The sequence below is a fragment of the Lonchura striata genome, chromosome 8 (genome assembly GCF_050655825.1).
Source record: "Lonchura striata isolate lonStrDom1 chromosome 8, ASM5065582v1, whole genome shotgun sequence".
In the NCBI taxonomy this organism is placed as follows: domain Eukaryota; kingdom Metazoa; phylum Chordata; class Aves; order Passeriformes; family Estrildidae; genus Lonchura; species Lonchura striata.
Window position 1 is genome coordinate 5,621,393 of NC_140710.1, and position 25,840 is coordinate 5,647,232.

The window sequence follows — 25,840 nt, forward strand, 5'->3', positions numbered from 1 at the left end:
AATGAGAGGAGAGCACACAGTTTGTGACTCGAGGCCATTTAAAGGAGACCGCGTGTTTAATTGGCTTAACAAAATTAAGATCATGAATGAGGCTGTCATTGTAACAGGGCCCACCGAGGGAGGCTCAGGACCTGAAGGCCTGACCCAGCAGGGCCCAGGCCCGCCCATCCCAGGGAGAGCTCCAGGGTGACCGGCCCGGCCTGGGAGCGCGCGGCCGTGCCACCTGCGGGGCTTCCTTTCGGCGGCCGCGGGCTGCCGCGGGAGGTGTCCCGCAGGTGTCCCTCCGGCGCTCCTCCCGGAGGCAGGATGCCGGCGCCGGCCGCGCTCTCCGAGCCGAGCCGAGCCGAGCGGGGCCCGCCCAGCGGGGCGCGTCACGGCGGCGGCGCGGCGGGGCGGGGGCGGCGCCGGCCGCAGTCGGCACGGGGCGGGCAGCGAGCGGCGCGCCGGCTGCGCGCACCCCGCACACGGCGCGCTGCCACCGAGGGAGGGAGCGAGCACCATGTGCCGGCCAGCGCTCGCCCGGCTGCTGCTCCTCCAGCTGCTGCTGCTCAAGCTGCACCTCGGCAAAGGTGGGTCCGGCGCGGCACGGCCGCTCTCCTTCAGCGCCGGGGTCCCCCGGCCTCAGCGCTGCCGGGGAGTGGACGAGCGTTCTGCCGGCACCGGCATCCCGGGATGTGCGGCCGCGGATGCCCGCTCGCCTCAGTGCTCTGCACGGGGTTTGGGACCCGCGGAGGGCCGGGCACGCTCGGGGGTTGCGACCTGCCGGGGCCGGGCACGCTCTTCAGCGGCCGAATGCAGCCCGAGAGCTGGTGACAAGGAGCTGCCACCTTTAATCCCTTTCAGAGGGGATTCGTGCCTCATCAGAGCAGCGCGGCACCGAGTCTGCAAAGCAGATTTGCTCCGTTCTCCCCCCGCCCTCAACTTTAGTTGGGTCAGGTCCCTTTTCCCGGGACGGCGCCGGTGCCTTTTCGGCTCCGCGTCCCCAGGTGTCGGTGCGTTTTGCTCCGGCAACGGATGCGCAGGAGGTCCCAGCATCACCGCGCTTTATAATTTTTCTTTGTCTGTTGTGTTTCGGATTTAACCATCTTCTATTCCCAGGCTCCTTTTCCCTCCGCCTTTAAAACAATGCGGGGAAGCACGGGAATGGCCCCTTTTATCCCTGCACAAAGCAGCTTCGGGATCACCGCCGTGCTCCCGCGGAGGCGCATCTCCCCGGGTCCCGCACCGAGCCGCTGAGCCCCGGCGAGCCCAGCCCCGGCCCCGCGCCGAGCCGCTGTGCCCTGGCGAGTCTAGCTGCAGCCCCCACCGGGCCGGCGGCGGCTCCCAGCGCCTTGCCCGGGTTGCCCGCGGCCGGGCCGGGCGGCGAGGCGGCCCCGGGATGCCCCCGCCGCCCGGCTGGGGGAGCGCGCCCCGCTGATCCAGGCGCGGCCCCGTGTCTCGCAGGCGCCGTCAAGGAGTGCGAGGAGAACCAGTTCCAGTGCCGGAACGAGCGGTGCATCCCCGCCATCTGGAAATGCGACGAGGACGACGACTGCTCGGACAACAGTGACGAGGCGGATTGCCGTGAGTATCCGTGCCCCGCACGGGGCGGGGGTGCCGGGAAGGGCGCGCTTCCCAGCTGCGCTGCGCCTCTTTTTTATGAATGAATGAAGTCGCGCCGGCCCCGGCCGCGGCCCCGATTGGCTGCCGGGAGCAGCAGATCCGTGACGCGGCGCCGCGAGGCAGAGGCTCCTCGCTGCCGGCTCGCCCGGCCCGGCTCGGCCCGGCCCGGCCCGGCCCGGACACCCGGAGCGCCGTGCGGCAGCGCGCGTCCGGCAGCAGCCGTCACCTGGCAGCTCCCTGCTCTCCCTCTGCCAGTCCGCTCGCCTCCAGCAGCATCTCTGCTCAGGGCGCCTGAAAGGAACAGCGCAGTTTGTGTCCTCGGGGCACTTGGGAGAGATGTTAAAACCCCGGAAGAGCCTGTGCTTAGGGCGAGTGACAGGTGCTGATGTGAAATGTTGCTTACTCATAATCATCCTACAAAGTGGGGTGGGTGTGACTCTTGTGTTTAAATATGCTTGCAGTCAGGGTGACAAGGCAGATAAACAAGTAGCACTGCTTGGCTTGGTAGTGTCAGCCTTGTAACACTATTTCCTTCATTGTGTAAGGGAAGAGAGAGCAAGATCTATACTTCCAATCTTGAGAAAATGGCACTCATTCCTTCTCCTCTGGTGTGGCCCTGGTGTGTATCAGTGGAAACCCATAAACTCTGGGTACTTTGTAGGGTTGCGCTGTTATACTTTGTAGGGTTGCGCTGTTATAACTTGGCTGTTATTTTGCTTACAGCTTCAGATAGCCTGGGAGAATTTGTCTCAGCCATGGAATGTAAGAAGCATCTGTAAGAGAAATTACAGAGCCTAAATCTTGAGGAGAAGTGTCTGTAATTTGGAGTTTAAATTGCAAATATTGTAGCAAGTACCTCATCTCTTGAATTATCTCTGTACAATAATAGGCACTGAATGTGCATTCAGTGAGTAAATGCTTCAGAGCTCACAGACCCAGTGAATACATCAGGAAAATAAAGGTCACTGGTTATGTGTTTTTCTGTATGTGATTTCCCTTTTAACATCTTCACCTGTAAGTCTGTGTCAGGTGATATTCGGACTGAAGTCTAAGGAGATTAGTTTAAGGAGAGCAGGCATTCTCAAGCTACTAAATTATAAGAAGATGTTCCTTATGAACACTCCATTTCATTCTTTCTGGTTACTGTCTTTATTCAGGGGACTTGATTGACTTTTTGTGTGACTTTTTTTTTTTTTTTTTGTAATCTGGAGAGTTAGCAGCATTAATTGAGATATAGAAATGGTTTTTACAGGAGTTATAATGGCGCTATTAGAGGCAACTTAGATGTGGGATGTTTCAAATTGCAGAGAACATGGGGAGGCTGGGGGTGACTGAGAATTACCATGGACTCCTGTGTATCCAAAACTGCGAAAGTTTTTTCAGAAGTGTCTCTGTTTCCCAAGAGAGACACTAATCTGTGGAAGCATTGGGAATCTCTGAGCAGGTATATAATGTTGTTCTTGAAGCCTTCTATTTTAAATCTCTGTGCACTGTGGTACAATGGCTTGGTGAGCTGCAGGTGACCTGTGGGGCAGTGCTTTTGGAGCTGCTTTTCGGAGGTTGGGGTTGTGGCTGGAGGAGCATCTTGAACGGATTCTGGACCCTGCACTCAACACAGAAGAGTAGGTTTGTGTCCTGAGCTCTTGCCCTGCATGAGTGAGGGGTTCAGTATCAGCTTTTTTATTTTCTCCTTTTCTTTATGATCAGCCCTCTGAACGTTGTGTCAGAAGAGAGTGTAGAACAACATGCTGTTGAACATCAGCTCAGTGTAGATTGTGCTGTGTTAGAATGCTTATTGCATCTGATTTAGGTTTATTTCAGAGGGGTTTTATAGTTGTTGGGTTTGGGGGCGGTAAAAATATGTTCTTCACTTTAATCTGAATTTGGCATTTATTATTGATTGGGAATCAGACTACAGAAATTGCTCATGGATTGTTAATTTAGTTCATATATAGAGAGACTTTGCAGTTGCTTCTTCAAGCAGGCTGAAAGACAAAATTACATTTGTCATGCACATTTTTCTCACTTAAATTGTTCTGAACACTGTTTTGTTTTGAAAGTGCATACTGCTATTCAGCATATGGAATGTTTGGTGTTCTACTCACTGGGTGAAAAAATACATTCCATGTTTTCGCTTCTAGCTCCCGCCTCTGTTATCACTGCTGTAATAAACAGATATGTATTTAAAAACTATTTTATGAAAATATGTAATAGAAGAAACTATTCTGGAAAACTCAGCATGCTAGAGTGGTGATGGAGAAGGAAATGAATATGCAGGTAGCCTGCTGGCAGTGAGTACTGATAAGGACCCTGATAACCTCTGTAATTACTTGATGATTCTTTTTCCCAGAGCTGATAATATATTTGTAATAGCTCATTGCTGCTTGTGTATATTCTTCCTTTGTGAAGAGACAGGATGATCTTTATCTGTATGAAGAATTGCTTTGTGAAACCAATTCCTTGTGGTAGACGGTCTAATACATTGGAAAATTTTGTAACCAAGAGTATCTTAAATAGTTGGGGAAGAGTTGATTTTTATTTGGCAGGACACTATGGGCTTCCTGCAAGAAATCGACGTTGCACAATACTGAATTTTTATTTGTGTCCCCTTTGTGTTCTGTCTCATATCTGTCCCCATTTCCCCCCCATCCTCTGTGCCCCCATGATTTGCTGGCATAATGTTTTGGATTCTAAGGAGAATGTTTCAATAATCAAAAATCCTTGGTATTTGCTTTCCACTGAGTAATCCTTTCCTGTCGTGGCTGGTAGTTAAACTTCTCTGTCATAGGACTGGTGTGTGAGTTAATACAGCAAACATTGGACCTGAAGACAGCACTAGATTTTAAGGTGTGTTAAGTTTATCCAGGACAGGGTTTCTGGGCTAGCAAAAGAACGGTAGCCAAGGAGGCTGCCTGGAAGGGAGGAGATGGTGCTCGTTCGTGTGTAGGCACATGACTTGTGAAGTGTTAACAAGAGAGGAGACACTAATTTGTGTGCATTGTAAAAATACATAAAAATAAAGCAGTAAACAGATTGCTTAAATAGGAAGATGCCTTTTTGCTGGCACGTTTTCAGAAAGTTATACCATTTTGAGGAAAGGAAAATAAAAAGGGCGTAGATGTAGATATGTTCCTCAAAATGTATCTGTGGAAAGTAACTAAACTCCAGAGAAAAACAGTGGAAGTTACATTGTTTAGATTGCTGGGGAAATCAAGTTGTAAAAAGAAGTCTTGGATACCTATTGCAGAGTTTAAACCTCTCCTAAAACCATTTGTTCTGCTCTATGCAAAAGCATTTGCTTGGGCTCAGTCCAGTCTGTGTAGGCCTGGAAAAACAAAATCCCAGTCCCACGTTAGAGCTGGCAATGCCACGATCTGCACTAAACGTGGTCCACACGATGAGGACAGGGCCCCAGGGCAGTTCTGAGCATGATTTCTGTAGATGCATTTTAGTTCTTCCCTGTGATACATTTTCCTCTTCGGGAATACTGGAAAGACTCTCACAAGATTATTTCAGACAATGCTTGCAGATGCACAGTCATTGAGACATTTTTTTGTAATTGTACAGCAGCAACTTTATAAAACATCAAAGCTACTTTTATAGTGGAAAAAAATGTCCATTTTCTGAGGCACAGTGTTTTAGCAAAAACATTATTTGCTGAGGTATTCAAAATGTGGGAAATTGACTTTTTTTCTGTGTCTCCCTGAGGAAAGGTGGAGGCTGCAAAGCCAGGTTAGACTAGGGATGTGTGTGCTGTGTGTCCAGGGTGCTGCTGCTGTCTGACACATCACCCAGAAGGGAAAATCCTAGAGTGCTGTTCTGAAGGGGGAGTGGCTCTTGGAGGCTTTTCCCCGAGCTTTACAAGTTTATTCCTGCTTGCAGGAATTGTAGCCAGCAGAAAACACAGAAGACCTTGCAAACAGCTGCCAGACACAATATATTTGACGCAAAATAGGAGCTCTTACTTTGATAGCTGTTTGATTTTATTTTTATGTTGTAATATGATTTATCTTAACCCAGATGTGAGTGTGTGTGAAAGAGACTGGAGGACCTCTACTTAAATGTTTCACTGTTGAATAAACACTAAATGTGGCAAAGAGTACAGTTGCAAATGGCAATGAGTAGCTTAACCAGTTTCCTAAAATGAATCTGAGGCTGCAGGATCATTTCAGCTTTGTAATACCTTCCTGCAGGGGGACACAGCCAAATGCAGAATTACTATTTCTTGTTTAAAGCTCCATTTTCCACCTTAGCACTGGTATCCTTTCTGTAGTGTTGTTTGATGATGAGAACTGCTCATAGGGATATTTTACAGACAGGGTTGAGGCTGCCTCAGGTGTGAGATGCAGTCTGAAGGGAGTTAATGTTTCAAAAACTGTTCCCGTGTATCCAGAATGCAGGGTAAACATGTGGCATCAGCAAACCTCAGCCCTTGCCTGCCTTGTGGCTGTGTAGCTGAGACACATTTTCTTTGCAATTGGGAGGAAGGAGGACTCCTGTTCTTCCACTGGCTTTGTACAGAGAATCTGCAGAGTTTGACTCCTGCTGCCTGTGTGGAAGCCCAGGAGATAGCTTCATGGTCTCTATGCTTTTCAGTTTAGATTCCACTAGAGCTGGAATTTGGGAGTAAAAACATTTCAAAAAGCCCATTTTAAAACTGAATTCTGGATCCTGTGCAGAGTTAAGTATGGTCTGGGTGGCTTTGAAGTGCAGGAGTGTAATGGTGTGCCAGGCTTGCGGGTTTTGGGGCGTGACCAAGTGACACAGTAGGCACTCACAATGCCACACATATTCTATAACTTTTTGTCTTCTGTTATGCATTGCTTCAATTTTTCTTTTCTGTTTCATATTAAGCCAGTGTCCTGTATGCTGAGTGATTGCTTCCCTCCCACCTGGAGATCCTGTGCACATCACCATGCAGTTTTAGGGTTCCTTGACTTATGCACACTCCACAGTCATATGCTCTTGATTGTGTTAGTGGAATTTTAACTGTGTTGTGTGGCCAGCTTGCATGCTTATCCCAAAACTGGAAGCACTAGGAACACTGGTGTTTCGAGGCAGGACTTGTTTGCTTTTCTGTGTGGCTGCTGCCTGCTTGTGCTGGTCTGCACTGGACTCATGTCCAGCTTAGGCTCAAAACCAGTTTACTGACTTCTTGTGTTCCACAGTGAATGTTTTTATTCATTTATCCAATTTTTCATTATATTCTTCTTGTCTAGTGTGAAAAAAACTAACTTGCATGTTTTTGGTGTCTGGATTATCTTCCCTGTTAGTGCAACCTGCTGCAACATTTATATAGAAAATCACATGCCCTTCTCAATTTCCCTATTTCCTGCCACATTTTATTGAGCAGTTTTATTTATGCAGTTTTGTTTATGAAGCCATCTAGATGCAGACTGCTTTCCAGAAGGTGGTGATTTTCTATCACTCCTGCTCATGGTCTAGGAAAGAAAAAGAGAACTGAGATGGGACCACTGAAAAGGCAGAAGAGAGAACTCTGCAGCATGTGGGAGAATGGGAGAACCACTGGGGATGTTATGGTTACTGAGGGAAGTGAACTTGGTTTTATGCAGTGCTGCTGCACTACAATAAGAAGGCACAAGAATTGCTCTAGATACAGTTACAGGAATGAGCTGTGGGCTGAAAAGCTTTCCTGAGGTCAAGGAGAATGGGAAGAGTGAATATAATGATTGAGTTCAAGAAGGAAATTATGAAAGTGCAGTTAAAACCATTGTGACTTGGTTTGTTTGTCAGAGAGCTCAGAGCTGTCATTTCAGAGGATAGAAGCATATTCTACATTTTGAGCAAGGCAGGTAAACTTTATCCAGAGCATTTTAATGTATAAAGAGAAAGAAGCTGTGGCTGCCCCATCCCTGGCAGTGTTCAAGGCCAGGCCCATTGGGACTCTGAGCAGCCTGGTCTAGTGAAAGGTGTCCCTGCCCATGGCAGGGGGTTTGGAGCTAATGGTCAAGTCCCTTCCAACCCAAACCATTCTGTGATTCTATGAAAAGTCAATGCAGACCAGTTCTCTTGTGTGTGCAGTGCTCTAGACCCAGGCTTAGCAGAGGTTAGATAAGTGATTTCTGACTGATTGATGCTAAGAGTGGAAGATACTTAGGATAATTTAATATTAATCAGAAAATGTTCAGAAGTTTATTCAAATTGCAATTATGAGACCAGAGAAACCAAGTGTAATGTGTTGGTGAACACATTTATTTGATACACCTACACTAAGAGATTGCCAGTGCTAGAAATAATAAATTTTCTTAACTCCATTGTCCACCTAAAGGACCATTAAACACTCTGTTACACCTGAAAATGTCTAACCATTATTGATTCCCTTAGCTGTTTCTAATACAGCAGACACCCAGCTTTTGTTTCAGCTGGCCTTTTCAATAGCATCAGCTTTTGAATTCACTGACAAATCTACCATGTCTTTGGTGTGCCTCAGAGACTGATGATGTGTTATGGATGCATTTGTGATATAATTGATTTGGCATGAAGTTCTTCTGGTCCTTTTACTGTGTCCTTTTCTTCCCTACAGCTTTCCCAATTTTCTTGCAGCTTTTCCCTGGTAATTTCAAAGATGTTCCCAAAGCATGCTGTTACTCAGTTCTGCTTTTCCATGTCTGCCTTATAAAATGCTGTAAGATATCCATTGTTCTTTCTTTTTTTCGTTTGCCCAGGAATACAAATCAGTAAGTTGTGTTTGGGTGATAGAGATGAAGATTTGGGCTGCTGCTTGTTGTCTTGTGCAGTAGCATGTCCCTGGCAGAAAAGGAGTCTGCCTGCTCTGGTGTGCTCTGCTCCCAGGGTAGACAGCTGCTTCCATCCAAAGGAAAATCCTCACTATTTTATAGTGCATGTGCAGGAAGTGTAGGAAAAGCTGAGTGTAGTTTTTCTAACTCTCTATTTTCCATTAAAATTTTTAATATTTGGATACCAGCAAGGGAGGGGGAATAGGGTAAAAGGCCCTGTGATAAAATTAATGCAGATTTTCTACTCTGTGAAAAATTCTGTCTGAAATGCAAGTGATAAAAACCTGATTAGACTTTAGAAGTTACACTAATACTGTAAGGTAATTGAAAAATAAAACTAAACCCTTGCACACTGAAATATTTTCAAAAGCCAGATTTTAACATGCAAGAAGCCAGAAGATTTTAAAAGCAGGGTTGTGAGCTCTGTCACTGATGGTCTCTCAGGGTGAGACATCCTGTTTCTTGCCATAGTAATGATGCCCTGGTAGACTGTGCTTCTGTTCCTGGCAAGGCCCATGACTTTTCTTCTCAGAGCTGTGGCAGATCTGGCAGCCCTGTGCCTTTCCTCACGAAGAGGTGAATAAATGGTGTTAGAGCTCTTCTGCTTCAGAGTGACTCAGCTGTGCAAGAGTCAGCAGCTGAGCCAAGAACAGAAATGAGGTCTCCTACCTACCAGTCCAGTGCCCTGCTCCTTGCAGAGGTACCTGTTGGACAGGTGGAAGGGTTTCAGTTTTTCCTCCATGTTTCCTGGTTATTTTCAGCCTAAGCTAAGGCCTGGCAGTCAGTCTAACCTCACACTTAATGCCAAGAGCAAGTGTTAGAAACTAGGAAAGAACAGGATTTATAGCTGGCTTGGAGCAAGGCTTACAAGCCTTTGGGCTGCAGCCACATAAAGTGAGTTTTATTGCCAATTTTTTTTCTTAGATGTTCTGTTTCTGATACTTCAATATTATTTAATGCATTATTAATATTTATCAAATGCTTGAGAGCATGTGTGGCACTGTACCAGGACCAGAGCAGTGAGGGACTCAGTTTCCATGGCAGCAGGAGCACAGTCCTGTACTCACAGAACCAGAAGGGCTCTTTTTGGCAACTGCTCTCTGTGCTGTTGTGATTACTTTTTAAAGATAGATATGTTATTTAAAATCTAATTCATTAGTGCTGCAGAATTTTGTCCATCCTGAGTGAGAAGTTTGCCTGCTGTAAGTTTCTTTGTCTTTTTCTTGAGTTCTGGCTTTGTTTCTGTATCTTCTGTGAGTGTAATTTCTTTTATTTGCAAAATAATGAAAGTGGTGAAAGTGTGTTTTTAAAATTCATAGTATTAGGTGGAAATCTTGTCTTGATTTTGGTTAAATTTGAAATGTTACATTGTTGAAGACTTCTTTTCCTTTACATGTAGCATATAGCAGAGATTTATCAATTAAAATAATTGTTGAAGAAACTGGTGTGTACAACTGACAGTAAACTTTTAACTCTATGTCCCTCATTTAGATAACTGCTCCAGTTCCAGGTTTTAACTTCGTGTTTTATTTTAACTGGCTTTGGTTTACACTTTTTTTCATTCTGCCTTCCTTGATATGTAATATGTGGTGTGATGTACACTGAGGTGATATTTTGCTTTATTTCAAGGGGTTAATTAAACTTTTTGTTTGATCCCAAGTCTTTGTCCTGCTGTGCATCACCCAGTTGAGGTTTTCTGTCTCTTTGCTTTTCATGTATGAAGTTGATGTGATTAATTTCTTTGGTGACTTTTTTCTGTTTTTGTTGATCTAGGTGAGTAAGGTTGTAGGCATCTTTCCAAATGTGTTGCATGAGTCTCCTACAATAGATACCAGCTGCTTGGCTTGCTGTTTGAGCAGTGATTGTATATCAGTAAACATTTACTGGATGTGTCCTATCCACATATGATGCACTCCGTGAGATCCAGGGAGTAGTTAAGACCATAAAAATCAGCTCCAGCAGGAGTAGTGAATATACTTGCACTGAGAATAAGAATTTTGAATGTAAACTTACAACTCTTCCTGTAGACTTTTCATCCTGAGTCACAGTTGATCTACAGAGCTACTTATAAACAGAGAAATGGCCCAGTTTCTTTGATAGCAAATGTCAGTGCTGACTGATATAGGCCAAGAAATACACCTCCTGCCTCTGTAGCTCAGAGCTTCTATCCTTGTTTGTGTGGTTGTGTTACTCTCATTACACATTTGTCATCCCATGGCTGCTTAGCAGTTCAGCTTTCTATGAATCTTCCCATAAAAGTGGGCTAAATATTAAGGACGTGAAAATCAATGCTTGGGGAAGTTACACTCTGCCCAAGGCTGTAGAGGGATTTAGCAACTCATTGTGGACATTAGTGACTCATGAAGAAAGTCCCCAGTTTCTTTTTTTTCAGATCCATTATCACATTGTTTTACACAGATAATTGTGTTCCTTGGATTAAATGTCTTGCTCAAGGATTTAGCCTTTGCTTTTGTAAAATAAAAACCCCCAGTGTTGAGACAACTCACTGTTTCAAAATTTTAGTGTTGGTCAAGTGCAAGGAATGCTCCAAATGTCTCACTTCCTATATTTAGTAATGGACACAGAAAATACAGGTGCTTGAGGACGAGCATAATATTTTTGTGTTCCAAAATGAACTTTGTTTTTGTACATTCCAACATATCCCGAAGCATAGCCTGTGTACAGACAGACATCACTGCAGCCACTTCTCCAGCTGGCCCAAAGTGCCTGTTGTGAGACTGCACACCACAGGCTTGTAGTTTGCTAAAGAGGCTCTTTCCAGTCTAAATTCCATTCAAGCCTCCCCCACCTCCTGCCCACACCGTGCTGTTATCTGAGCACGAACTACTGAACCTGTGTACCCATTCCTCCATAAATTATTAGCAGTGTGTCATTTTCTGAAAGGAACAAAGATAACTGAGAGAGCTTAATTTTTTATTGTTTACTGTATTACTCTTTTCCTTCTTCCTTTCTCGTGTAAAACAGCAAAGATACAGTTTAGATTGTGCAATTCTGAAGTTTGCACAAGCTGGGCTTGGTACATGATTTAGGGGGTAACCCTATATGGGAACTGCTCTTTGGCAGGTGGTAAATAAGGAGTTTCAAAGGGAACTTCTGGACCAATCTCTGCCAGGATCACATTGATGTGTTGAAGTTGCTTTACTTTAAGCTCTTTGCTGGATGATTTCTGTTCCCCCTTTTCACAAGAGCTCTTTTAACACAGAAATCTGTCCTATTTTTTATAAAATAATGTGTTATGTGTATTTGCCCAAGGTGCCAGTGCATGTTGATCCCTGAAGTTAAATTAGGATTAAGGAGCTGCATTGACAGGTGTTGAAAAGAATCATATCTGTCCATTTCTTGACTGCAAAGTCTCTAATTGTGCATGGCACTTCAAAGAGAGTGAGTGTAGAGCAGGGGAGGAATCCTGGGGCACCCTTTTCTGAGGGAAATGATAAATAATGTACTTAATTTTTCTCCATGGTTGTGGGCAAGCACATGCCTGAGCAATATGGAACCTTTTCCAGGCTTGCACATAGCATCTTATTGCCTTGCTTCCAGTCTTTCCCCATGAGTTTGGCCATTAATTCTCATAGCTGTGTTTCACAGAGTGCCCATCCTCAACAGCAATGCACAAAGCCTTTGGTAACACCTTCCCTCGCTCAGGCATCGCAGGGGACTCTGCAAATCTTGGCTGAGAGCAGCAGGCATTTCTTCCCATTCAGTTATGCACACAACCATGTGAATATTGCAAGCCTTTATTTATGCTAATGCTTGTAGAAAGGATTAATAATTCCTTCACAAATGCTGTACTTCAGCTGGCAAGAAGCTGCTAAGTTCATTTTGCCCAGATCTAATTACTTAATTTACAGTATTTTTATATTTTGAGACTGAAATGCAGGTTGAGGCTGCCAGGGTGACAAGTGTTGGAAATTCCAGACCTGATGTGGAGTTCCAGACCTGCCTACTGTTGATTCCAGTTCAGGGCTGTTGGGCACTGTGAGGTGCACTGACAAGCAGTGCCCTGAGAGATCTGTGTTCACAGAGCAAAAGCCATGGCTGTCACTGGACAGTTTTGATGCTCCAGCTTTCAAGGGCAGGACTGAGATATTCAGCACCATGGGAAATGCTGCATTCTTGCAGCAAGAGTCAGGGCTGTGCTGGGCATTACGGAGTCCTTGGCGTAGGCATTCTTGCCCTGGCACCTTCATCCCTGCCTGCTCAGTGCACTGAAGGAATGTTTCAAGAAAACCCAAAACCAAATTATCCTTTTAGAAGACTGCTTTCTTTCCTTTTCCAAGCAGGCTGGATAGCTGTCAGTGAGTTGTCCCTAATAATAAGGGTTGAGCATTGATCTTTGTTGCTTACTGCTTCCTTTTCTGAGCCATGTTGTGCAGGCTTTATCATCATATCACAGGGTTAATTTTAGAATGCAAAAAAGATGCTTCTCTGACAGTGAAAATCACCGAGGGGGAGGAAGGCAGCCAAGTACAGGACCTAATTTCCCCCCTTCCTACAAAAGTGTTTTTTCTTTCTGTGGGGGAGTGTGAGTTTGAATGTGGCATTAGAAACATATTCAGCGAGGGGTTTAGGGCAGAATCTTGCTGTGTTGTTTCTGAAAAGGGTTCTCTCCCTGCTACTTGTTTCTACTGAAGTCAAGTGGGATTAGGTTTCCTGAGAGGAATAAACAAACCTGGTGAGATCTAGAACAACAAACTGGAATTCCCTGAATTTATTTTATGGCTGTTTTTTGTGACTGTGGTACACCTGAGAGCTGTATCACCTTTTCTGGAGATGGCTGGGGATGAATTTCCTGTAGCTGAAGCATTTTGGTGCGTGACCTTTTGCATAGAAAAAGGGCATGTGTAAATGTCACTTTTCTACAGTAATCAGTTGGGATTATCTGCCATTGTGTTGGGTTTTTTCCTCTGCTTTTATAATAGCAGAGATTTTTACAGCACTTTGACATATAAGAATGATGGAGTTTTCGCTGTCTTATGCTGGATAAATTCTCATCAGTAGATGGGAAGGAGATGATTCATACCTATTAGGACTCTGTGTGTGAGAGAATTATATTTCTTATTGGATATGAAGTGGAAGATGGAGGATCTCATTTCACTCATACTGTTAGAATCCAAAATGTTAAATGATGAGTGTCTTGGGATTTGGGGAAGATATTTGCTGCGTGTTCTGCTCTAATTAATTGCGATGTTTCCTGGGGGTTCCTTATTACTTTAATCTGTGGACAGCACCGTTCTCTGATGGTGAAAGTTGAAGAGAGAAAACATCTTGTCTGTGTGAGGGCTCAGCCTGATCTTGCTGCTGCAGAAGTCTCTGAGGAAATGCTGATTGGTTATTTTAGATTGCTGACAAAACTTGGCCCTGTAGCTCCAGAGCACAGACCTGACCCTCTCCCTGCTGGCGTAGTTCTGTTGAGATTGATGTCTCTTAGCTGGAAAAGCTGCTGTGTGCCCAGAAAGGCTGAAAGGAGATGGATTTGTGTGGTCCACAGGGTCCTGCTGAGAGAAGAGCCCTGGCTGGCTTTGCTGAGCACAGGGCTATGCCCATGTAGCTGAGCTGGCCAGGGCTTCTCCACAGGGCCACCCTCACCAGCCAGGCAGAGCTTCACCTCGGTACATTTTATCCCCTGAGGTGAGCCTGTGAAATAATGGTGAGGGAAACAGTGTTGGCATGAGAATATGCTGGATAAAACATGAGTTTGAAGTGATATTTCAAGGGATCTTTGTTCCTTCATAATTACAAACAGTAACAACTGACAATAAGAAACCTTTGCAAACTCAAAAATCAATGGCTGCAGGCCTGTGGTGTTCACAAAATGTTTTCTGAAGCAGTTTTCACCAGGGTATTACCCTGTCTTTCTTTCAGCCTGCAGAAGTGCATAGAGCATCATTGTGGAGCTACAATACAAGTTCTGGCCTTGGACCACTGTTTTGTTCCAAGTGAGAATTAACTGCTCTCTAATTCTGTTTTAGGGGTGAAAGTACAGTTTCATTCCATTCCTGATCTCATGCATCCCCCAGCTACAATGTTGTGTGAGGACTTGCCATTGGCAAGCCATGAAAATAGAAACCATCCATATTTTATTGACCATTCAATCTGTCTCCAGTACTTCTTTTGCTTGTGTTTCCCAGTGTCCTGCTGAACAAGTGATCAATTGCAGGCATATTTTAGTCTGTGATACCCCTAGTTTTATAATGATCTTGCTTTCAATTTGGATAGTGTAAAATTGCTCTCTTAGGCTGCTTAGTCTGCATTTGCAGCTCTGCTCTTTGGTAGAAAGGGCCAAGCTTGCTCCAGTGGATGGTTGGCTAAAGCAAGTTCTTCCTGTGCTAAACTTCAGGTGTGTCTTCTTTCTGGAGCAGACATACCCAGAGCTCTCAGTGTAGTAGAGGTGCAGTGTGTAGATCTGAACTTTCACACAGGAATTCTAGAAGTGCAGGAGATCACAAGGTTAACATGATATTTCAATTTTATTGAGAATCTGCTCATGGCAGGAAAATCCTCACAGTGGCTTTGACTTGTCCAGTGCCTCTGGTGTTCACCCTGCCCTGAACAGCACAGCAACTAAAATTTCCTCAGAGTTGGCTCATAGTTTGCAGTGTTATCTGTCACAGCAGGAAAAGACCCAAGGAATATGAGTGGTGTGCCTCAGTCCCACAAAATGGAACTACTGCCTGGGTTGAGTATTCCCAATTAAAGCTCCTTGCCCTGCGTGATAATATTGTATCCATGGCTGAAGGTGGCTTGGAAAGTCTCAATATTATTGCTTTAATCCACTTGCTTATGAAAAAATTTGGCATTCATGTTCTGTTTTAGATATTGTGCAATATATTCAACTGACAAAAAAAAAAAAAAAAGCAAAGCAAGAAAACTCCAACCCTGAGCCATTTGGAGAAGTGGTTTTTCCTGCTAAGCTGCAGGGTATTAGCTTGCACAGTGGAACTAGGTGAATTCAAAGTGAGTTTATTGTTACTGTGTGAGTATTTAGTGAGTCAGTGTAAGCCTCTTTAATTCTGTTACATCCATAATGCAACTTTGATTCTGCTTTTTTAGTATCCTTTCTCAGGTAACATTAACAGGATTTGCCTGTAATATATAGGTACTAAAACACTTCCAGTGTATTTCTAATATAATAGCTACTTCTTGTAATATATAGGTACTATAACACTTCCAGATTCTTTTGTTTGACTACAAAAAATGGGCAGGAAGAATTGCCAAATGTGAGTAGGCACTCTCCATCTCTATCACTGCTGTGCACTTGTTTAGAAGTGTATGAACTTGATGGAGATTTGCTTCAATGAGCTTTTGCCAGGTTGGCCTTTTGTTCCAACAGCATTATGTCTGACTAATTACAGTCAAATAAACTGCCTTGGAATTTTCCAGCATGCTGTCTCTCCTCTAGATGAGGAGCAGGTAATCGTGACTCAGTCCTGCCAAATATATTCTATTACAAAGAATTTCTAGGCAGGTGATTGTATTGTAATCCTGTACTGCTCTTGCAAAGATCTTTGCTCATGAAGGCCATTCCAGGGAAAGTTTTCAGGGGCAACAGGCAGGCAAGGGCCAGGCCTGCTGGAGGGTCATTTGGGTGCTTTGGACAGTTCTGTCCTCAGGTCTCTACTGGAGAAGTGCCTCCCTGTGCAGAGAGCTTGTAGTGTCATCCTGTGTGATTGGGCTCCTCACATCTGCATTGATTTATTGTTGCTATTTTCCGTGGAATTGGCTGCATGCAGGAAACTCCTGCTGTCAAGGCACAGACATGGAGGGTGCAACTGCATCTCAGGAAGGTGCTTCTCTGCTGCAGTAAGTAGAAATAGGAAAGTAAAAATGCCTACTCTGTCTGATTGTTAGTGGGGTGGATAGGCCCCAAAAGTAATACTAAGGTTATTCTGGAAATGCCCTATTTTTAAAAAGGAAAACAAGAAGTCTCATTATAACCATTGAGCATATGCATTGAGAGCAGAGTACTTAGCTGTATTAAACTGTGCCTGATCAGGCAGGGGCAGGGACTTGGTATAAAATCCCTTTCTAAGCTTTCATTGACAGTCTCCTTGAGCTTTCATTTTCCCAGTTTGCCCACTTGTAAGGTGGGGAAGTGGTTTGTCTTTATTTTTGTAGAAATAGTGCAGTTGATAAATGGTCAAAAGAGTGGAACAGGAGCTTGGTATTGCTGTTTAGTTAAATGTGTGTGCTTGCAAACAAAATCAGCAAGTTGGCATTTGGTCAAGAGAAGCAGCTTTCAAGTTTAGAGGGAAGGAGTTCTGAATCCAGTAGGAATATTGAATGCAACCCAGATGGCATCCTGGAGGGAAGTTCTGTGGCATCAATTAGCTTGTAGGTGACCATGCTTCCAGCCAACTGTGAGTTACTTGGCAGCTTGCCACTTGACTGCTAGTGAAAATTCAAGAGCAATGAGATGAATTAAAGTTCCTCAGAGACAAAGAGAAAGATGTCTTCACTTGAGAAAAGAGATTTGTGGATACTATTTCTTAAATGATTTAAGCTATCTGCTTTTGTACAGCCACATATCTCAGCCTCCCTCATATATGTTTCTTTGCTGACTTTGTGTATGTAAACCATTTCAAACTTCTCTCAAATTTCACATGTAATTTGTTCTGAAGAAGGAATCTGCAAATAAAAAGGCCACCAGTAGCTGTACCAGTGCCCACCAGTGCCCTTGTAGCTACTAGAAGGTGAGCTTAATTTAACATTTCCCTCTGGAAATTATGTTCTTACCTAGATTGTAGAACTTCTATATTTCTGCTAAGGCTAAATGAAGTTGTTACACTCTGAACTCAAAAAGAGCTGCCAAATGGTGAAGAACTAGCTGCATTATAACAGATTGTATTAGCACAGGTTTAGATCATCCCACTGAGAACTGAGTCTAAGGAGCAGTAAGAATAAACTCTCCTATGGAACAGATGTGATTTATCTGATATTAGAATGAGCTGGGACCAGTTTTTGTTGACTTTGAGTTTGTTCATCACCAACAGAAATACTTCTTCATGGCTTTTCTTTTTTTAAAAAAGTTAATTTTAAAGGGACTTGAAATTATCTGTGTGTCTCAAGTGCCAACATTTCAGATGTCTTTCTGCATCTATGCAGTGAGAGATAATTAGGTTTGTAGAGCAGATGTTGTGGAAGCCTGCACTGCAGCATGCCTGCCTGTTTCTGGCCACAAAGATTTACTCCTGGGTGCACTTGCTTTCTTTTTATGTAGGAGAATAGCAAATTCCCAGTCTTCTGTATGCAGTAAGAACTTCAAGATCTCATACCAGATTTAAGCAGTAAATGCTTCACTAAGAGCTTTAGAAATGAGTGGTTTTACTCTCAAGAATTTATTTTGACTGCTCAGTACTGAGGTTTTATTCTGCACTGAAATGTGTTGTGGGTTTTTCAAAAAGAGCAGAAGTGTTTGCAAGGAAGTACTGATGGTGAGATTCTTCACTATGTTCTCCTTAGAAATAACAGCTTAAAAAGTCCCCATGGAAAACAGAACGATACCATTATCTCAGAATTGTGTTCTGTTGTGTACAACCTTGTGCTATGCTGCCTGCTAAAGGGAGAAAAAGGATTTTATAAATAGCCAGATAGGAAGAAGGCTATGAACTGTAAGTATGGATGTATGCTAAGAGTGACCTAGGACTGGCTTTATAAGTACAAACTGTTCTTCATGGCACTTTCTGGTCTGGAGATGTGGTTTTGCTTGCTTAGTTTTATTACATCACACGAGGTTGTGTGCTTCTCCCAGTGTAGCTGTTGATGAAAAAAACAATGTTTTGATTTTGAAAGCATTGCATGTAAAAAACTATTAAGTGGAGGTTGCCTTTTTTATCAAAAAGTTACATCTGAGTTTTTAATGAACTGGTAATATTATATGCAGAGGTGCTTTCTTCCCTCGTTGTGCCATCAGGTGTGCCTGTTGGTCACAGACAAGGGCTTAGGGAGCTGATCTGCCATTCAAAGGCCACCCATTTGCTTTCATTCTGGGGAATGTTGAGGCTCTTTCAAAAACGACTTTGCTGGGTCATTCCTCCTGGCTTTACAGCACACGGGTTTGTTTTTACAACTTCAGCAAGATGTGGTGTCAGAAACAACAATAGCTTCAAGGAAGAAACCCAGCACTAAAAAATAAAAGCTTTCAAAGCTTCCCAGGAGTGTGTGTATGTAGAAAAATACTCCATGCTCAAAGCAATACAGTGGGAGTTGTATTGGGGTGTGCTTTCAACTGAGCATCAGAAATGGGCATGAGTTTCATATTTCTGTCTTAGTTGGGTCAGTTATGTTCCAATTCAGAACAAGCTCATCTTCAGTTTGAAGTTCCTGGAAGTTTCAGGGATTTCCTCGATCTGGTTCTTGCTTCTTAGTGACTATTGAAGGAAGAAGCATGGGCAAGCACTCCCAGGCATTTTAAAAGGAAAGCCAAAGCATAAAGTTATTTTTAGATCTGATTTTTTAAAATGCCTGCTGAAAAAGCTTTCTCTCTCTGCTTTGCATAAGAATGAACCTGGCAATCAGATCCTTATATAAATAAATTCTGAAGCTCTCAATCAATATTTTGTTCCTCTCTTGGCTCATGTAGAATAAAATCACAGAAGAGCTAGTTAGTTTTCACAATTAATGCTGATCTTGCAACAACAGTCACGATTTTAAGAGTCACCTGATGTCTTTACAAAGTCTTGATCAAAGAATGTTCTTTTTCCGCAGAGGTTGCATTGTCGTGGAACTTTTCTGCTCTGAGGATTTTATTTTTCATATCACTTTTGTCAGAATCACATTTGAGAGCTGCACGTTTCTCCTCTTTAAATGTCGCAATAATTTGGAAGTTATCCTGACAACTGAGTCACCCGAGTGACTTTCCTCTCATCTTCATACAGGGTGAATCTTCCTTGTGCTTGCTGCACAGGAACGTTCAATTCCTTCCTCTCATTTACTTTCAGTAGTTTCTGCAGTTCTCTCACTCAGGGGCTGTGAGAGAAGAGAGAAGCAAATAAATATGGCAGAGGGTTGCTATGAATATACAATTTCTGTTTCTAGCAAAGTTCAAAGTCTAGTTCAATTTTCACTTGATCTTTCCAAAGAATCCTTCCAAAAAGTTCTATTATCTTGTCAGAGCTGTGCTCCAAGGATACTGAATGAACTTTCAAAACCCAAAGCACTCCAGACCTTCCCACATGCAACGGCAGCTCTTCAAGGAGGGGTGGGAGCAGTGCCCTCCTCCTCCTGTGGGCAACAGCAGGAAGAACTTGCAAGGGGCACTGTAATATTTTAGAACCTGCTAGGACAGTTTATTTTCTTTTGATGTCTGAGGCAGAAAAGACTCACAAAGCTGTAAAAGACTTAAAATTTGGAAACTCAGCTGCTGATCATCAGCACCAATAGCTGAACTTTGAATCCGATGCAGCCAAATGTGTCTGAGGCTAACACACATTTTGTATTGGGACATTTCCAGATAGAAGAGCATTAATCTTCAGAATAGAATATATCTTGATTTAACTTTTGGGCTCTCTAGAGTGTCTCTTGTGGTGGTGTGTTATTAGTCAGTATAAAAAGTCCAGTTTAATCCTGAGTAAGAATTTGAACTTCTATGACTTTCACATTTCAAAGTCAGCTCTGCTCTCCTCTGGGATCATCTGATGTGGGTTTGTGCAGGAGCTGGGGGGACATTAGTTTTTCCATTAACATGTGACAATTGCTCATGCTTCTCTCTCTCTTCCCTCCCCCAAGGTTTTTGGCATGGTACTGCATTCCTATCAAGTCATTGCTCTTGGGCTCATGACTTTCCTAATCTCATGGGACATTTTTAATTTGGTCTTTCATCATGGTGGGTACTACTTGGTGGTTTTTTCGAATATCTGATCTGAGTTTCTTTAAAGTGTTTTTCATATTTTGTAGGAATGACATAGGGAGGACTCTTACCCTCTGGTCTAGTGGTGACTCAGCAGCTGCCTGGAATTCAGGTCAGGTGGCCCAGGGTGATTGGTGCTGGTAATCCCAGGTACAGAGACCAGAAAAGATAACGTGTGGCCTGGAGAAGGACATCTGTTCTCTGCTCAGTTCCTGTATTTAGGGTCATCTGGCCATCTTTGCCTCTAGGTCTGCAAACAGAGCAGTGACAGAATCTCCCCTGCAGACCTGTTTTGGCAGCATCAAAACTGGAGGAGAATTGTGGTTTGTTTTTCTTTGCCTTTGAAATCCTCCTGCAGAAAGGGAGCAGGACATGGGGCAGAGCTTATGAAAGAAAAAGCCATTGGGTGAGTCCAGCCTCTGACCACTTCCCTCCCACACAGGAGTGACACTTTTTGGTGTCTGCTTCCACTGACTAGAGATTAAGCAGTATTTTAAGTGCAAGGTATTTCATAGGCAGTTATCAAAGCAGAGCTATCCAGCTATACTTTTTGGGTGTTTGATGAAGTCTTCAATAGGATCTCCATCTTTCCAGTCCAAGTCCTCACAGTAAGGTTTCAGGACTTGTAACTTCTTTCTCTTCCATTTGACTTTAGTATTACACCAATTTTTGGTCTGGTGCCTCATCTAATTACCTACCATTTAGTACTCTTGAGATGAGTACCTGGAAAGCACAACCAATCCATGACACTAATGCCACTAATTGCAACTAATGAGTGTGTTTAAAAGCATTCTCACAAGCAAATCCAGACCCAACCTAACAGTGATTCCGGTATATGCTTGAAAGTATAGATACTCTGATTGGGCTGTCAGCACATGTCTGACCACCACCAAACAGGATCTGTGCACAGAATTTGCTTTCCTTCAGTGAGGATGCTAATTCAGAGCTCTCTCTCACAAGCTGTCATCTGAATCTATTAATAAAGTCCCTATAAAGATGATAATCTTTGAGATCTACACTTAATTTTCCAACTTGATGGAAATTAATCAGCTGGTTTGATTACTAGATATTAACAAGAGGTCTAACAGAAAAGCAGTGTGATCATGTAATCATCATGACTTTAAGATATCAGTCTACAAAAAACACTTGACTTAACTGGGGTTCCTCCTCTGTCTCTGCCAGGAGCAGGGGTAAGTTACAGATACCTGACAGTGCTGAGTTCTGCTGTGAACAGAGATCGCTGATGGATCCTGGCTCCATTTGAATGCCAAACAGGAAAGGTACTTCCAAAACACAAGACCTATCAATGCTCACAACTCCAGAATAATGAAAAGTTGAACCTTTAATGGTGCATTTGTCCTACCACTACAGGCCTTGATGAAAAGTCTCTCTACATATTTCTAGTAAGCCCGCTTATACATTGAAAGGCTGCAATGAGGTCTCCTGCAGGAGCCTTCTCTTCTCCAGGAATCTGACGGATGAGGCTGTTTCCTGCAGTGAAAGGGCTCTTGGATTCTGTGATACAAGATGAGTTAGGAGTAGCTATTCAGCAAAAAAAAGGGAGGAAAATGCAAGGATGGGAAAATTCAAGTGGGCAAATTCCAGAGGACACAAAGCAGTAAGAATGTACAAATCCAGTCTGTTCATGGAACAGAAATTCCAGTTGTATTTGAATATGAGAGGGAGGCCCGGGCAGATAAAGGCTGTGGGCCCTGATTTGGTTTGGAGCAAAGGCTGGCTGGAGAGCAGTGTTTGGAAGCTTGGGACTGTGCCTGCCTGCTGCCAGGCTCTGTCTAAGGGGCTGCTCACTCTGTGCTGGGGGATTTTCTGGTGTCTGTCAGTGCTGAGAAGTGCTCATTAAAGGAGATGGTGCTGGTGTCAGACGTCCACATGCAGGGTTGTCACAGTCTGGTTATTCTGCAAAGATTATTGACTTCTTGCTGAAGATTGGCATGCATTTCCTGAGGAAAATCTGGACATCCTGCCCTAAAAATAGCTGAAGACAACTGGCTTCTGAGGAGTTTGCAGTCAGTCTGTGGCCTTAGAGGAAACAAATCTGTTTGTGAGCTTCTGGTGAGCCTATCCAATATATGTCTCTGTCCAGTCTCTTACATGTTCTCTTAGCCCAAAGCTTTGACTCGTTAACCAAATCACCTCAAGTGCAACCTCTCTTAAGTTAGGTAGGATTTAGGAGGTCAGTGTGTGACTGTAGGCTATGGCTGCTCCAGGTACAGTGCCACAGTGGGATTTAGGATATGCAACGCCTAGGAGCCCATGGCTTGGTCTGAGCTGTCAGGCAGTCGAAGCTCTGCTGGACTGGGCTGTGTTTACAAAATTGTGATGTGTCCATGTAATCAATGAGAAGAATCAACAGGAGCCAGCGTGTGTACACAAGTGGACAGGATTGATGGCTGTGTAACTCACTGGCCTGGGACAGGCCTGCATACCAGGGAAGGGAATAAGCAGCAGTATGGACAGTGAGAGTGGAGGTGTGCTATGTCTTTGTCTACTGACTTTTGGGAAAAGAGTGACTCCAATCAAATAGATATGGTTATGATGTGATGGCAGAGCTGTCAGTGGATTGAGGTGAGGTATCTGTGCTACACTGCTTCTCAGAAATTGGTCTGTCCTTGGCTTCAGCTGCATTTTTATGTGACATTGGACAAATGGCTTAACCTCTTTGGGCATTGTTGCTTAAAATGAAAATGTAAATATTTTTGCCAATCTTTGTGAGCTATTACTGGATTAATGGATAAAAATTGCTGCATAAAGGGTGAGCATCATGTGTGATGCATTTGATCTTTACTTGCAGCTTGGCTACCTTGAAGTGTCACAACTGCTGGAAATGTGCAGGGGGACTTACTATGTTTGCCTTAGCCAAGATACCTCCAAAATTATCTTCATCCAAAAAATTCTTCAGATTGGTTTAAAAACATATTTTAAATAGGGTTTATTTATTATTATTTATTATATAATAGTGTATGTAGTTCAGAACTTTACTTTCTCTAATGGACTCTGTGAGCTCCACACTTTCAAAAATTGCTTAGGAAGATGACAGCATAGACACAGACAACCATGGTCTTCAGGAACCAACCAGAGTAGGCAGAGGAAAAGAAAATATATTGTGGTACTTCCAGATAACACATCTTCTGCTTTTTTTTTTTCATTTCTTGGATCTTTAGCCTCCTATTTTTAAGCAAACTATTCCAGTGCATTGTCATTTTAATTACAATATTTAAAATGACAGTAAGTGTAGTATCTTAACTGTTTTTACTGAGAAAAAGAGTTTAGTAACAAAAAGTGACATCTCTCTCAGTGCCTAGAATTAGCAGTCCACATTGAACCTTATCCACTGGACTGGCTTGTCTCTGCGGGTACCCCAAACCCTGTTTTACCGGTGTGTAAAACTTGCTTTTCTGTTGGGGAATCACCATCCATTCCTCCAGTTTAAAGCTGTGCTGCTTCCATCCTGAGCTGGTGTTCAGCCCTTGGATACTTGTGGAAGTGGTGAGTTTTGCTGCCAGGTTGTTGCATGTCTGTGGATTTTGTATTGCAGTGGTTGTTAGCTGTGCTCTTCAGACATATCCTCCTGTATCAGACAGTCACTGTTCCACAGGGATTTGGAAATCCTGCAGCTTTGTTCTTAGGTACAGTTACACTGGAGAGACAAAGCCATTCCCAGCCAAAACAGTCCATGGAAATAAAGGGCCAGTGGGAGAGCACAAACTGGGGCAGCACGTGGAAAATCTGGCTTGTCCAGTGCCACTTGGTGATTCTGTGTTGCACCAGGGCATCCTGGTGTTTGGCACTCTACAAACACAGCAGAGACCTGGCTCTGCAATTTTAATTCTCTGCTAGATGCTGACAGCTGGGAAGAAGCACAAAGACAGTCTCTTATAGGAGTAGGATACAATAAGGGCAGAACTGTTGAGTATCAGTCCATCTCCTTGTCTGTCTGACCTTTGCTATTTCTTCTTCAGGTCTCCGGGATGTATTGGTAGAATGCTGTTTTCTTTCTCACTGCTAGAAAAACTTAATGTGGCAAATGTGGTGTAACTCAAGTAACTCAAGTGATTGGCAACAACTGAGATTGTCCCTCAAAACCTTGTTGGGGTTTGTTTAGGACTTAGAGAAGAACAAAGGGGAAGGGTTGGGGCAGGAAAGAATCAGTAGCCAGCAGTGTCATCACAGGCCGAGCACTGTCATCACAAACCCTGGCACCGAGCTGGGAGGAGGATGTTGGGGTGTTCATTCTGATTCCTTAAGCCACAACAGCTGTCTGCTTTTGTTAGTAGGCTTCCCTGTTATCCCCCAATCCGTTCAGACACTTGAATTTGTCTGCATTTCTGCCTACATGGTGGGGGGTGTTGGGAGGCTTTTTGTTTCAGAGGAACTTGTGGTCCTTGAATGCTACTTTTTACCCTAATGTGACAAAAAGGAGGCACAAGGCCAGAAATGGCATGCTGTGCTGTTTATAGCTTGATTTATTTGTGACCGTGTCTGTCACACAGATGCCAATATGTTTTATCTTCATTTACAACAGCCCAAAAATGCTTCACCTGGACTGACAGGTCCTAGACCAGACAGGGAGGTTCTATAGGGAGGTTTTTCTTAGGATGTAGCTTGTTGCTGTGATTTTTTTTTTTTAACCCCTGCTTCTCTCTCTGACCTTAAGTTCACTTATAAAGCTGTGCATGTTTTCTGTGCACAGTTTGGATAATTAAAAATAGCTGCTCGGGGCGCTTGGCTTCTGTGCAGTCTTTTATCAATAGTGCCTCTGAGAATACCTTGTGTTTGGATGAATGGTTTTAAATAGAGTGGTGAGAACTGCAGGGAAGACAAACCAAACAGGCCTCTCTTGCAGCAATCCTTTTTTACTTTGTAATGCCTAGAAATAATTTTTAAACTGAAAACAAAACATACTGGTATTTTCAATATAATGAGTTTTTGTTAATCTTGTTTTCTAATCATTAATAATTTTTCTTACTGGTGGAAGTGTTCACAGGTGTGACATGGAGACCCATCCTCATTATTCTGTTCTGTTATTGTTCTCAAAAATCAGATTTGTTACTTGGTGTGCAACAGGCCAGTAATTACACAGTTGAGAGACATTGATTATTTATTTCAGAGCTGAATAAACCTGAGTGCTTGGTGATATTCCACAAATCAAGCACACCAACTATCAAAACTTTTACTATTTATACACTTCAGCAAACAAAGGAATTAGTGTTCATTGGCTACAAGTGACATAGTTCTTCTTAATTAATATTCTATTTTCTATTGGTTAATAATTCTCTCACTTCTCATGCTAATTAGGCTGCATACTTAGTCCCTCTCCTTTTGAGTCAGTGGGTTTCTTGGGTCAGTGGTCATGTTCTGCCCCTGCCAGAATTATTTTTACCCAGTTGGAGCTGATTTCAGCACAACTGCTGAGTTGGCTGTATTAGTTTCCCCTTATCTCAGGAGTTCTGCAAGATGCCCTTGTGGCCTGTAAATTCTTCATTTTTTGTCTCCAGTCTCAGTGGTACCTCCTTCTCTCCAGCCTTTGTTAACCTCTGTGTTTGTCTGAGATTACTGAAACATGTCCAGCCCTAAACCTTATCAAGGCAAT

The 25,840-nt window shown here is 43.5% G+C and overlaps 1 protein-coding gene across 2 annotated transcripts in view; it reads left to right on the forward strand.

Moving 5' to 3' along the window:
- The first annotated feature begins 393 nt into the window (after positions 1-393).
- Positions 394-25,840, forward strand: part of LRP8 (LDL receptor related protein 8) — a 169,323-nt gene continuing 143,876 nt past the window's right edge. For both annotated transcript variants that reach the window (XM_021529653.3, XM_021529661.3), the window contains exons 1-2: positions 394-569; positions 1,444-1,563. In XM_021529653.3, coding sequence (XP_021385328.2) covers positions 500-569; positions 1,444-1,563 — 190 coding nt within the window. In that variant the 5' untranslated portion in view covers positions 394-499. The remainder of the gene's footprint in view (positions 570-1,443; positions 1,564-25,840) is intronic.